General features: G+C 37.6%; 1 protein-coding gene across 7 annotated transcripts in view; it reads right to left on the bottom strand.

The window, feature by feature from the left end:
* DCAF1 (DDB1 and CUL4 associated factor 1) overlaps positions 1-12826 on the bottom strand; it is a 77587-nt gene that overhangs the window by 51057 nt on the left and 13704 nt on the right. For 4 of the 7 annotated variants that reach the window (XM_025456012.3, XM_025456011.3, XM_025456014.3 and 1 more), the window contains exons 2-5: positions 11339-11456; positions 6206-6282; positions 3767-3840; positions 968-1081 (exon numbers count right to left, since the gene is read on the bottom strand). In XM_025456012.3, the coding sequence (XP_025311797.1) occupies positions 968-1081; positions 3767-3840; positions 6206-6282; positions 11339-11448 (375 nt within the window). In that variant the 5' untranslated portion in view covers positions 11449-11456. Of the gene's footprint in view, positions 1-967; positions 1082-3766; positions 3841-6205; positions 6283-11338; positions 11457-12826 lie in introns of those variants that run through there. The other 3 variants (XM_035702459.2, XM_049097950.1, XM_049097951.1) reach the window with 2 other exon arrangements.

Raw genomic sequence — 12826 nt, 5'->3', positions numbered from 1 at the left:
ACATTATTCTTGAAAAGCCTTTATGTTACACAATTCTATAATAAAATTTTCTTAAAAGTTAAGTGAAAATCTATTTCCATTTGGTTTATACATTTAGGGCAGCCCAAGTGGCTCAGCGGTTTAGTGCCGCCTTCAGCCCCAGGGCCTGATCCTGGAGACCCGGGATCAAGTCCCACATTAAGCTCCCTGCATGGAGCCTGCTTCTCCCTCTGCCTGTGTCTCTGCCACGCTCTCTCTCTCTCATTAATAAATAAATAAAATCTTAAAAAAAGAATGGTTTATACATTTAACTACACTAAGGCTTACAGACTGTTTCAGAAGATTAAATTTTAATGACTTTGAAAAAGAAAGCAAGCCATGTGCAAATTCTTAACGCGGAGAACAAAAATATCTACATTACTTATAAAAACAGAGTAATTTTTTACGTTTAAAGTATACACACACAGTCATTATCAAATTATCATTTTCTGGTCTTCCTAGTACTTATCCTTATTTGAAATTATCAGTTTATCTGTGTCTGCCTTCCCAGACACATTATGTGAATGTAAGCTCCCATCTTGCTGACAAAATATTACCAACCCCTAGGATAAAACACAGCACAAAATATGTCTTCAAATATTAAGAAATTTTAAATACCACCCAAAAGAAAAAAAATAAAAATTAAAAAATAAATACCAAGAAGAAGAGAATGAGCCTCCTCAAAGTAGAAAGTCCTTCCTCACTAAGACAACTCATTAAGAATAAGAGTTTGAATGAGATCATAAAAACATATGACCTTAAGATTTTAAGAAATACTATAGCACCTAAGCAGCATGAAAACAGTTATTCTTAGATTTTTTCTTATTGCTTGATTTCTTACATTTCTACATTATTGTTATAAGAATCTATAATATTTTAACAAAGACAAATCAAACAGATCAACATCCAACTTAAAAATAAAATGATGACTTTTCTTTTTAGTAAATACCTTTTCTTGAAAGACAACAGCAGTTTCCAGCCCTGGCATGATGTCCAGAAGGAGTCTGCAAGCTGCAGTGTTTAAAGGGGGCTCTCGGCTTGTCATCACATAAGCATTCACCAGCTATAAAAAAAGGAGGAATAATTTTCATCTGAAATTCAACCCAATCATATTAATAAATTCTAATAAAGGGCAGCCCTGGTGGCCCAGCGGTTTAGCGCCGCCTTCAGCCCAGGGTGTGATCCTGGAGACCCGGGATCGAGTCCCGCGTCGGGCTCCCTGCATGGAGCCTGCTTCTCCCTCTGCCTGTGTCTCTGCCTCTCTCTCTCTCTGTGTCTGTCATGAATAAATAAATAAAATATTTAAAAATAAACAAATAAATAAAATAAGTAAATGAATAAATTCTAATAAATCCTTAATATATTCCCATCACTTGCCTCAGGGATATTAAGAACTAACGATTTCTCATTACACCTTTATTTATTATAAACAGTTACAATCCTGCTGAGCCATGATGGAGTCATATATTATTTCTTCTGCAGCTTTAAAATCAAATCCCCCTACAAAACAACCTATCAACAACCACAGAATTAAAGCTCAAAGAGTATCATTTTTTTACCCCCTACTCCTTTTCAGAAGGATAAAGTAGGGCAAGATAACCCCCTGCCCATTCCTGACAATGGTGAATAAAAAACTTGAACTTTGTACTTACACCATAAATACATTTAATATTACACATAAATTCTAATTATATATATAAATGTATTAACGAAACTTTCCTCTTGGCACTCAAATATTACTCAATCTCTACTACTAAGAGGCACTGTGTTCTGTGCTGGGTATACAACAGTGAATAAGATGCAGTCCCACCATCAAAGGGCTCATAATCCAAAAGAGGTGACAGAAAAACAAGTATCATTGAATACAGAATGCTACAGAAGCCTGTAGGAGGCCACCCAACCCCTGCAGAGGAATCAAAGAAGACTTTAAAGGAGAAGGGATTCTAAGGCAGACTGTAAAGGAAAAGTAGGAATAGCTAAGGAGTAGGGAGGGGAGGAGAGCCAAAGGGTGACAATTTAAAATTAAGAGAACAAAAAGGCCAAAGAGAAACTGGGTTTGTATTTCAAACTAAGGAACTTAAAATTTATTTTTAGGGCAATGGGAAACCACTAATGGATTGTAAGCAAAAGGGTGCCATCACTTTTTGCATTTTAGAAAAATTTCTGCGCTATAAAGTGAATAGGTTGAAGAACAGACAAGATGATAATCAGTTAAGAGGCTATTGTAATAGCCAGGAAATGGTAGTGGTTAAACTAAAGTCTGGCAACAAGGGCAGAAAGAAGTGGAGGAATTTGTGAAGGTTAATAGAATGGGAATGGTAAGACCTGTAAGTTCACTGAATAAGAGAGCTTGGAAAAATAAAGGATAGCTTCTAGCTGGCTACACAGGGACACCATCACTGAGCTAGAAAACAAGAGAAAAAGACTGTAGAGCAACAATTAGACATGTGGAATTCAAGGTGCCTGTGGAGAATATCCAGGTGGGAATATTTAGAAGGCTGCTGGAAATAACCTGAGGTACAGAAGAGATGCTGATAACTGAGAAATAAATTTAGGAGCTAATACAATACAGACAATAATAATAGCTAATCTTACTGAGCCCTCATGTACCTCATGTACCAGGTTCTGCGTTAAGAACTTTTATGGGACACCTGGGTGGCTCAGCGGTTGAGCATCTGCCTTCGGCTCAGGGCGTGATCTTGGAGTCCCTGGATCGAGTCCCCACATCGGACTTCCTGCATGGAGCCTGCTTCTCCCTCTGCCTATGTCTCTGCCTCTCTCTCTGTGTCTCTCATGAATAAATTAATTAAATCTTTAAAAAAAAAAAAAAAAGAACTTTTCATGATTAATTTCATTAAAGACTACAAAAATATCTTTAAGGTAAGATCATCCCTATTTTATAGATTAGGAAAATAAAGCTTGGGACGCCCGGGTGGCTCAGTGGTTGAACATCTTTCTTTGGCTCAGTGCGTGACCCTGGAGTCTCGGGATCAAGTCCCACATCAGGCTTCCTGCACGGAGCCTGCTTCTCCCTCTGCCTGTGTCTCTGCCTCTCTCTCTGTCTCGAATAAATAAATATATCTTTTTTTAAAAAAGGAAAATAAAGCTTGGAGAAAATGAAGGTTGTTAGAAGCTTAAGTTGCCCCAAGATCAAACTGTCAGTGAACAATAGAACTGCATTTAAATCCAAAACACGGACCCCAAAACCCATGCTCTCAAACATCATGCAATTCGGCCTCCCAAAACAAACCTAATAGCTACAACTTACTGAACCATTACTATGTCTCAGGAGCTGTGAACACTAGAAATAGATATATTTACTTCTCAAGAGCCGACTTAGTATCTTTCTCTCCCTCCACATGCCCAATGCACACACCACAGTCTCAGTGCAGAATCATGCCTCATATATTACTTTTACTTTTCTATTCAGAAACCCAAGAAAATGTCTATATTCCCAAACTCAAAATCACCTTGCCCAAGGATGAGCAGACGCCTTGTGAGTCCTTGACGATATTCAACTGAACAAGGTATACACCAAAAGAAAACACCTTAGCCACAACCAAGACTTTGGTAAGAAAGAAATCCATGATGCTTATCTCGTTGAACCAATACCAAACAAACAAAAAAATCTACGCACTCTATTCCCAATTTTGTCAAGACTTTAGGAGAAAGCAAACTATTCACAAATAATAAAGTGTATAGCATCTGCTGATGAAAATCTCTCGAGAAAAGTAAAAAGCAAACCTACTGCATTCATGAAATCATCATTCTTGAAGAGTATTCTCAGCAAGTGGCCCAGCATACACTCTGGATCAGCCCGACCTACCAAAAGAAGAGGGGAGGAACAAACAAAGGAATGAGTAAGTCATCCCAGTCAAGTAAATTAAACCTCTGGAAAGGCACCTAGGTTGTTACAAGTACTATTAAAATGCTGCAAAAATAAATGGAAACAAAGAAAAGATTCTCTTGATGAATTAGATTTCATAAGAAACATACTCTAAAATTAAAAGTGCTAATATAAAAACTCGAAACACTGCTAACTTTCCCATCTCCCAGCATATCTCCCAGCAATGCTAAATTAAATAATTGTGCAATAGACCCAGACCAGCATTACTAAGAGTGTACAAGGTCTAAAAAAGAATCATAAAGGAGATTTAAGAGAAAGAAAAACCCTGATATCCCAGCCAGATTAAGGTAGGAAGCACAACTTATTGTGATGGGTGGCCTGGAGGAGATAAGACTCCCAAGTCCAATCTTTCAACTATAATGCCAACAATAGCAGAGATGCATCTTCAAACCTGTAATGATACCCCAGGTTGTGGGGGCAGGGTACAGGAGGGGAAATCCCACTAAGCAATCACCAACTCTAAAGATATGGTAACTTTGGCCATCTTAACTTTCTGAGTTCCTGGGGAAAGAAAGGCCAGGAACCTAGGATCTACTCAATACACAGCCTAAAGGTAAAAGAATTACTTAATGATTGAGGGAATTATTGGTTTTTAAAACAGATACCATCTATTTTAATTTTCCTTTAAGATCATTAGAGTGGCAAATTTAGTCAAAGGATACAATTTAGGATGAAGAAAAGACGTGAGCTACTGATTCAAAGTTTCTACCAAGCTATAGTTAGTATTCCAAAGTAAATTACAAAAAGAAAAGTTACAGAATGGTATCATAAAAACTAGAGGAGGACCTCAGATTACCTAACTTTCTGTTTATTTTTTACAAATGATGAAAATGACACCCTCATTTTTATTAATAGAAATTATGCCTAATGACAACTATTGCTTAACGTAAGAGGTAGGGAGGAAAAAATAACTCTTTAAATTTACTACTAAAAAAAGGGTATAATTCTGTCTCTTCCTTCTTCCTCATTACCATTTCATCCCTTCCAAGGTCACTAAACATGATCATCTCTCTTTTAATTCTTTTCATAACCCCAAATGTTAACTTAATTTCTTATTCACATTCACATTCGTACTTCTTCATGCTTTGATTGCCTTACTGAAGAATTAAATAGGGCAGCCCCGGTGGCGCAGCGGTTTAGCACCGCCTGCAGCCTGGGGTGTGATCCTGGAGACCCAGGATCGAGTCCCACATCGGGCTTCCTGTGTGGAGCCTGCTTCTCCCTCTGCCTGTGTCTCTGCCTCTCTCTTCGCTCTCTCTGAATGAATAAATAAATAAATCTTTAAAAAAAAAAAAAGAATTAAATAGGTAAGTAATCCTCTAAAGTCACAAGTGGGGATGCCTAGGACAAGTGCAACAAGTATTACATAAATAACTGGATACTCAATCTGAAATGCCTAACTTACTTATATTTGAGAACAAAAATCTAGGAAATAGAAATTAACCTATACCATTCAGGTAGGCATACAACGCCCTTTTTTTAATTAGTCTCACTCATTCTCATATCTCTCCACATACAATCTCTTTTTCCAACAAAAGACTGCTTCTGACTTTACACAGAGAAAGTTGATATGCAGCATGGGCTCATATGATTTAAGCTTTACCCACTAGTACTCTACCTTAGAGAAAACATAAAATGGTAAAGTCTCCAGTCTCATATAGCTCTATATCATACCTAATTCCATGCCAAAGCAGACTGGATTGTCATGGTTCTAATCAGCCCAAAATAAAACCAAATTAACATGAGATGCCATACTTTAGCTGCTGAGATACTAAAGCAGACATCAAGAAACCTATTTATTATTCAAGGTTCCAAGTATCAATTTTATAACCAAAAACAAGGCACTGAATGTATTTTCAACTACATTTCCTCATTAGTTAAGGCATAATTATCCCTTTTTCTGCTTCAAAGAATCCAAGTACATAACTGTTTCAAACTGTTGTTTGAAAGATGAAGGCACAGAGGATAACCTCTTTGGGGCTAAAAGTCAAGAACAGAGAACATTATTCTCTTTTTAAGTAACATTCCAATGGAGTCAGTAAGCTATAAAACATAATTTAGTTCCCTGAAGTTAGTTATCTTCTATTCGATAAATATTACAAATATTTCAATTTTCCAGGAATTTATTTTTCCTCACTACCTCCACCTTGAGCAATATTTTAACAATTAGATGATCTTACAACTTATCATGAAAGATGCTATTTCAATGTAAATTTTCCTATTAAGCTATTTTCTTTTTTAAGAAAATTAGAGCCAGGCTTAAGAGAACACAGGTCTCACCAGGATGTCGGTCATCAAATGGGTCTGGATCCCCCTTACGATATTCTTCAGTTTCTTTTTCAATCAATTCAGACATCCTAGCACAAAGGGAAGACAGGGTCAACTCTAAACAAGTACACAAAAAAATGTACCACCACCTACAATAGTCAATTCAACAATGAAGGTGTAAAATAAAAGCAAAAAGTTAGCAAAAAGTATTTTCTTGATGAACAGAGATCTAAGCAATCATCTCATAAAACAATTTCCACTCCCAAACTCCTTATCTCCACTTTCCTGTCTCAAAAAATAGCACTACCATCTCCTCAGAAGCCTAAGTCATCATTAAAACCTTCCTTTTCTCCTCATCCCCCACAACAATTCCTGTTAGCCCTACCTACCATCTCCTGATTTCAATCATTTCTTTCAATCTTGACCATTCCTATCCTTGCCCAGAACACCATCAACTGCCTGAACTACTTGCCACAGCCTTTTCCCCAACTTCTTGCTTTAGTGCTTGACACAATTCATTCTCCATCTCCCAACAACTTACCACAATAACTTCAATTATACCCAAGTACTACCATGGCTTATACTAATCTAGCCTCTATTGCATCTCTGACTTCTACTATCCACTCTCCCTTCATAAGCTTTAGTCACATGGCCTTCTTTGCTCTTCAAAGAGTCCAAGTTCATAACTGTTTCATGGCCAAAGTCCTATTACTTCAGTCTGTAACATTCCTCACCCCCCTAAGCTCCCACCCCTATCCCAAGCAACCAATTATCTGCTCACCACAGATTAGTTTTGCCTGTTCTAGAATGTCATACAAATGAAATGACATATACCCTTTTCGTAACTGGTCTCTTGAGTTCAGCATATTTTGAATGATCCATGTTATTTTTTGCATGTATCAATCATCTTTTTTTTTATTCATGCATTCTTTTTTTTTTGAAACAAGAAAAATCACATTTTGAATACCCTAAGCAAGAATGACACTTTAACCTATCATGATAGTCAAATACAAGGCAAATACACTCTCCAACATATATTATGCTCTGTCCTAACTCAAACTCTCCTGTATGTATTATGTCCACAAAACCATACTTCCTAGTCTTAAAAGGTTAGCTTCCTGGAAAAACTTGTGCCCACTCTGGCATATTTTTCCCCATTAAGGCTCAAAAATATTTCTACTTTTCTACTCTCCCCTTCAAGCTGTGAAAATTCACTTTGCCACAAAGGGCTACCACACAAAATATGTTTAGAATTACACAATATAAGATCTATCAGTATCTTCCGTTGAAACTAACAATATAGCACAATGGAAGTTAAAAACATGGATTCTAAGGACAAACATTATATGTTCTCATTCATTTGGGGAATATAAATAATAGTGAAAGGGAAAATAAGGGAAGGGAGAAGAAATGTGGGAAATATCAGAAAGGGAGACAGAACGTAAAGACTGCTAACTCTGGGAAACGAACTAGGGGTGGTAGAAGGGGAGGAGGGCGGGGGGTGGGAGTGAATGGGTGACGGACACTGGGTATTATTCTGTATGTTAGTAAATTGAACACCAATAAAAAAATAAAAAAAATAAAAAAAAAAAACATGGATTCTGGGGCCAGCTGGCCAGGGTTCAAACCATACCTCTTCCACTGTGTGACTCTGGTCAAGTTATTTAACCTTTCTATGCTTCATCTGTAAAATAAAGGTCCCTATCTTATAGAGGTTCCTTGATGTTTACGGTAACGTATGTTCTCTGCTTAAAACAAAACCTGACATGTGAAAGCTAGTTAAGTGTTATTGTAATGAATACTGAGAATCAAAAACAAACAGAAAAGTAATTTAAGGTAGATTTGACTAGGACAGGGCAGGAAGGAGCCTTGTGGACACAGTACTCAAGTTCTTTAACTTGATATAGGTGATAGTTTTACAAGTAGAGAATCCATCAAGCAGAGTACTATACAGTATATATCTCAGTAATATAAAAAAACAAATCACAGAACTTGGGTAGTACTCACATAGCTTGGTCCAATGCTAGTCCCTTTTCACAGAATCAAGTCAAAGGCTTGATTATAATAAACAAAACAACAATACAAATAATAAATAAAAAGTCAAAGGTAAGGGCAGCCCGGGTGGCTCAGTGGTTTAGCACTGCCTTCGGCCCAAGGTGTGATCCTGGAAACCCGGGATCGGGTCCCACATCAGGCTCCCTGCATGGAGCCTACTTCTGCCTGTGTCTGTGCCTCTCTCTCTCTGTCTCTCTCATGAATAAATAAATAAAATCTTTAAAAAAAAAAAAAAGTCAAAGTTATAAGAAGCCACACATTTTTCTTAGGAAAACTGACCAAAAATCATGAAAGCTGTGGCCAATAAAATAGGCAAGCCTGAAATTCATTGTTTTTCTAATGAAAAACCTACAGCCAGCTAAGCTGGGGGATAAGGGGGAGACCACAGATATGTGAAAGAACTTCAGGAAATATTCAATGAACTAATACACCCACAATTTGGATAATGGGAATTGCCCCTTTCTAAAATAAACTATACTTTTAATTCATCCTACTATCTCTCACACTTGCTGATCCTTTAAAGATCTTGCTCCATGTAACTTTATTTTCCATTTCCACCTTATATTCACCTTCCACTCTGGTGAGGCCCATTTCCTCACTGTCACAAAAACATGTCCCAGTTCCTTCTACTCTCAATTAGGGAGTCACATTTTTCACTTTTCCTAGAAAAGTCTGATTCTCTGCTTTTCATCAAGCTATATTCTACCACCTTTCAAGTCCCTATTCCAAAAAAACTTTACCACATCCTATATTGGAAAGCCCAGTGGAGTTAGGAGTTAAAATCCAAAATTCCAAGCTTAGCTTTCCACTGTCTACCTATGTTGTCTTTTCCAAGCAGCTCCAAGAATGGTTGTAGTTTAACAATGTAGCTCTCAGTGATACTTCTAGTGACAATAGAGGAAATTAGGTTCAGAGAAGTATCTGACAATTCCCACACACAAAAGGTCCTCAAATACTTGTTGAGTGAATAAAAGAAACTGACTCATTCATTCTCATAACCCATGCAATATTCAGGAATCATACTTCCCAAATTTAGCACCTCATTATATACTTATTTGTACTATTCTGCATTGTTTCATATCTGTTAGTTACTTCCCAGATGGTTATTTCCTTGAAGACAGAGTCCCTCTATTTTCGGCTTTGCACTACTGAATATCATAGCACAGTGACAAAGTTGAGGGTCAAATATGATCATGGATATGAAATAATCTTAAAAATAAAACAATGAGTATCTTTACTATATGTTCTCAATAAATATTTTTCCAATTAAGTGACTCTACCATTGACATTATCATCCCCATTTATGTCTTTATCCTCTCATAGTTACATCAATCCACGTTTTAACTGCACAATAATCAGATTCTTTAATTCATGTGGCTGCATTTCAAATATCTTGTGATTAGTAGTTCTTAATCTCCAATGCCTCTACAAATTAAAATCCACTTTCCACCAGTCAGCAATAATCCTGTCCCTAAAAAATCTGTACTTTTTACATATTCCCCCATCAAGAGCAACAAAGCATTTAGCCCCTCTTAAACTTTCATAGGACCATAGTTCTCTTTATTCATATAGAATACATCACTGCACAAACAAAAGGCTTTTTCCTCTGCCATATCAAAGGCTAAATGTTAAAGATCTCCATGTTCCAGGAACCTCCTACTTAGAAAACCTATGGGCATTCCTCTCCAGCCTTTATTTTTCACTCTCCTGTTTCACACAATCATTCAGGAAAATAATGTCCCACAGAGTTACTATGTACCAGGCATGCACAAGTCACTGCCTGAGGAGACACCAATAAAAGTGCAGTACCTGTCTATAAAGCATTTATAATTAAAAAAAAAAAAAAAAAAAAAACTTACAATTTAGTGAAGTTACACATGCAAAAAAAATAATTTTAGTACAATGTGGTAAGAGTTAAGAAGGGGAGAATTATAATTATACCACATTTTATATATACATTTGTATGTGTATACATACACACACACACACACACACACACATAACTGGAGTATTAATAAAGAAAATAAAGGAGTGCCCAAACCCACACCTGTGGATGTCAAAGTCAGAGAAGGTTCTACAAATTCTACATGATTCTCAAATTGCTTTTTGAGTGAGAGTTTGCCAGGCAGATAGATGTACCAAAGAAAGGCATTTCAGGCAAGGAATAGCAAGTGTAAACACACACAGACATTAGAAAATATGGTACTATCCCTTACTGAAGGAAACTAACATTAGGAGGCAGAGAAAGGAGATAGAGGCCAAACCATAAATGGCTTCACTGGCCCCTCTAAAAAGTTTACATTTTATTCTGAAAGAAAAACAGAGCCAGAGAATTATGATCAAAGGTATGACAATTAGATTTGTATATAAGGAAGAAGACTCTTTAGCAAAGAGGAAGATGTATTAGAAGAGGGTAATCTAGAGATGGAGAGAAAATTCACACTGCCTAAGAGGCCAGTCAAAACATAACCAGTATCTAATGAAGGAAGTGGTATGGGGGACTGGGGAAGAAGAGAAAGTAGAAATCCTCACAGGGTGTAGAGACTGAACTGTGCTAGTACAGGAAGACACCGTACACCAAGGTGGGGAGTACAAAAGTACAAACTGTGAAGGAGAAAGGAGGCAGGATGAAGATGATAAGCCCTACTGTAGACATGGTACGTTTCAGGTGTCTGCAAACAGGCAGGTAAAGATGTGTACACCAAGCAGCTGAGAAAAGAGTCTGAAATTTTAAAAAATGTCTAAAGTAGAAATAGCGACTTGAAAGTTAACCTAAGAATAATGTTTTAAATCATGGGCAGGAATGAAACTATCTAGGTAGAATATATAGGGTAAAGAGAAAAAAGAACCACCAACAAAACCCTAAGGTTGAAACACAAGAAAAGAACCTACAAAGGAGAATAAGGACCAACAGCCTGAGAGGAAAAGTAAGAAATTTAAAGAGCTTCAAGAAGTACTGAGATAAAGACTAGTTCTGAGAGACAAAACGGTTTTAGAATTCATAGTCAAGATGAAAATGTTCCCATACTATTCTCTAATTTTTCCCTTTTTTAAAATGAATTTCTAAAAAATAATAATAATTGTTCATACCTGGTAAGGATAGGTACCATGTCCTGCCCACTGCCATGTTCCTTTTCCCACTGCTCCAGCAGGGTAGTGAGCTCAGCTTTAGAGTCCACATGCACCGCTACTGTAGTCATGGCTTGGCCTAAGGAATCAAAAATATACATAAGTAACACATGAACACAGGCAAATAAACCTGACATACTTCCTAAAAGTGAGGAGGGGGCAGCCCCGGTGGCGCAGCGGTTTAGCACCGCCTGCAGCCCCAGGCGTGATCCTGGAGACCCTGGATTGAGTCCCACGTCAGGCTCTCTGCATGGAGCCTGCTTCTCTCTCTGCCTGTGTCTCTGCCTCTCTCTTTCTCCGCATCTCTATGAATAAATAAAAATTTTTTTTAATTTTTATTTATTTATGATAGTTACAGAGAGAGAGAGAGGCAGAGACACAGGCAGAGGGAGAAGCAGGCTCCATGCACCGGGAGCCCGATGTGGGACTCGATCCCGGGTCTCCAGGACCGCGCCCTGGGCCAAAGGCAGGTGCCAAACCGCTGCGCCACCCAGGGATCCCAATAAATAAAATCTTAAAAAAAAAAAAAAGTTTAAAAAAAAAGTGAGGACGGAGAAAAGAGGTGAGCAAGCAACAATGCTTAACTTCTAGACTCTTCAGATAATTTTATTTGTGACACAATGGAAAACTCAGCACTGGGAACCAGGATACTCTTCAAGTCCTTTCACCCCCTCCCAACCTCAATTTGCTCAACTGTCAAATGAGACAAGGAACTGAATCAAAATCATGATTCTTACCCTTTTTAGGATTAGAAACCCCTCTAAGAACAGACAGAAAGCTAGGGTCCTCATTTTCTCTCCTCAAAAATGCATACACCTGGGGCACTTCTGTGGCTCAGGTGGTTAAGTGTCTGACTCTTGGTTTTGGCTCAGGTCATAATCTCCCAGTCATGGGAGCAAATCCCAAATAGGGCTCAATGCAGAGTCAGCTTTGAATTCTCTCCCCCTCTCCTTTCCCCTCTGTTCCTCCCCCAACTTCCTCTCTAAAAATAAATAAATATTTTTTTAAAAAATAAATAAATATTTTTTTAAAAAATGCATACACCTACATATCAGACACACAAAACTCTAATCTAGACCTCTAAGGTCCAAAACTTTGAAGCTAAGTTTTTTTAATAGAAAATGTAGCAAAAACCACTGCTCCAAAATATTTTGCTCTTCTAAGTCTTCCAGGTGAAGTTTATGAAAGATAAACAACATGTCCCTGTTAATTTTTTTTTTAAGAATTTATTTGAGAGAGAGAGAACATTTACTTGAGAGAGACCACAAGCAGGGGGAGTGGCAGAAGAAGAGGGAAAGGGAGAAGCAGACCCCCCTACCATGCAGGGGCTCAATCTTGACTGAGCCTCTCAGGTACCCCTATCCCTGTCAATACTTTTTTTTTTTTTTTAAAGATTTTATTTTATTCATAAGAGACATGGAGAGAAGGCAGAGACATTGGCAGAGGGAG

This window comes from Canis lupus, chromosome 20 (genome assembly GCF_003254725.2).
Source record: "Canis lupus dingo isolate Sandy chromosome 20, ASM325472v2, whole genome shotgun sequence".
Lineage (NCBI taxonomy): Eukaryota > Metazoa > Chordata > Mammalia > Carnivora > Canidae > Canis > Canis lupus.
Note: the sequence above shows the minus strand (reverse complement) of the source record. Positions and strands in the feature narration are given on the sequence as shown.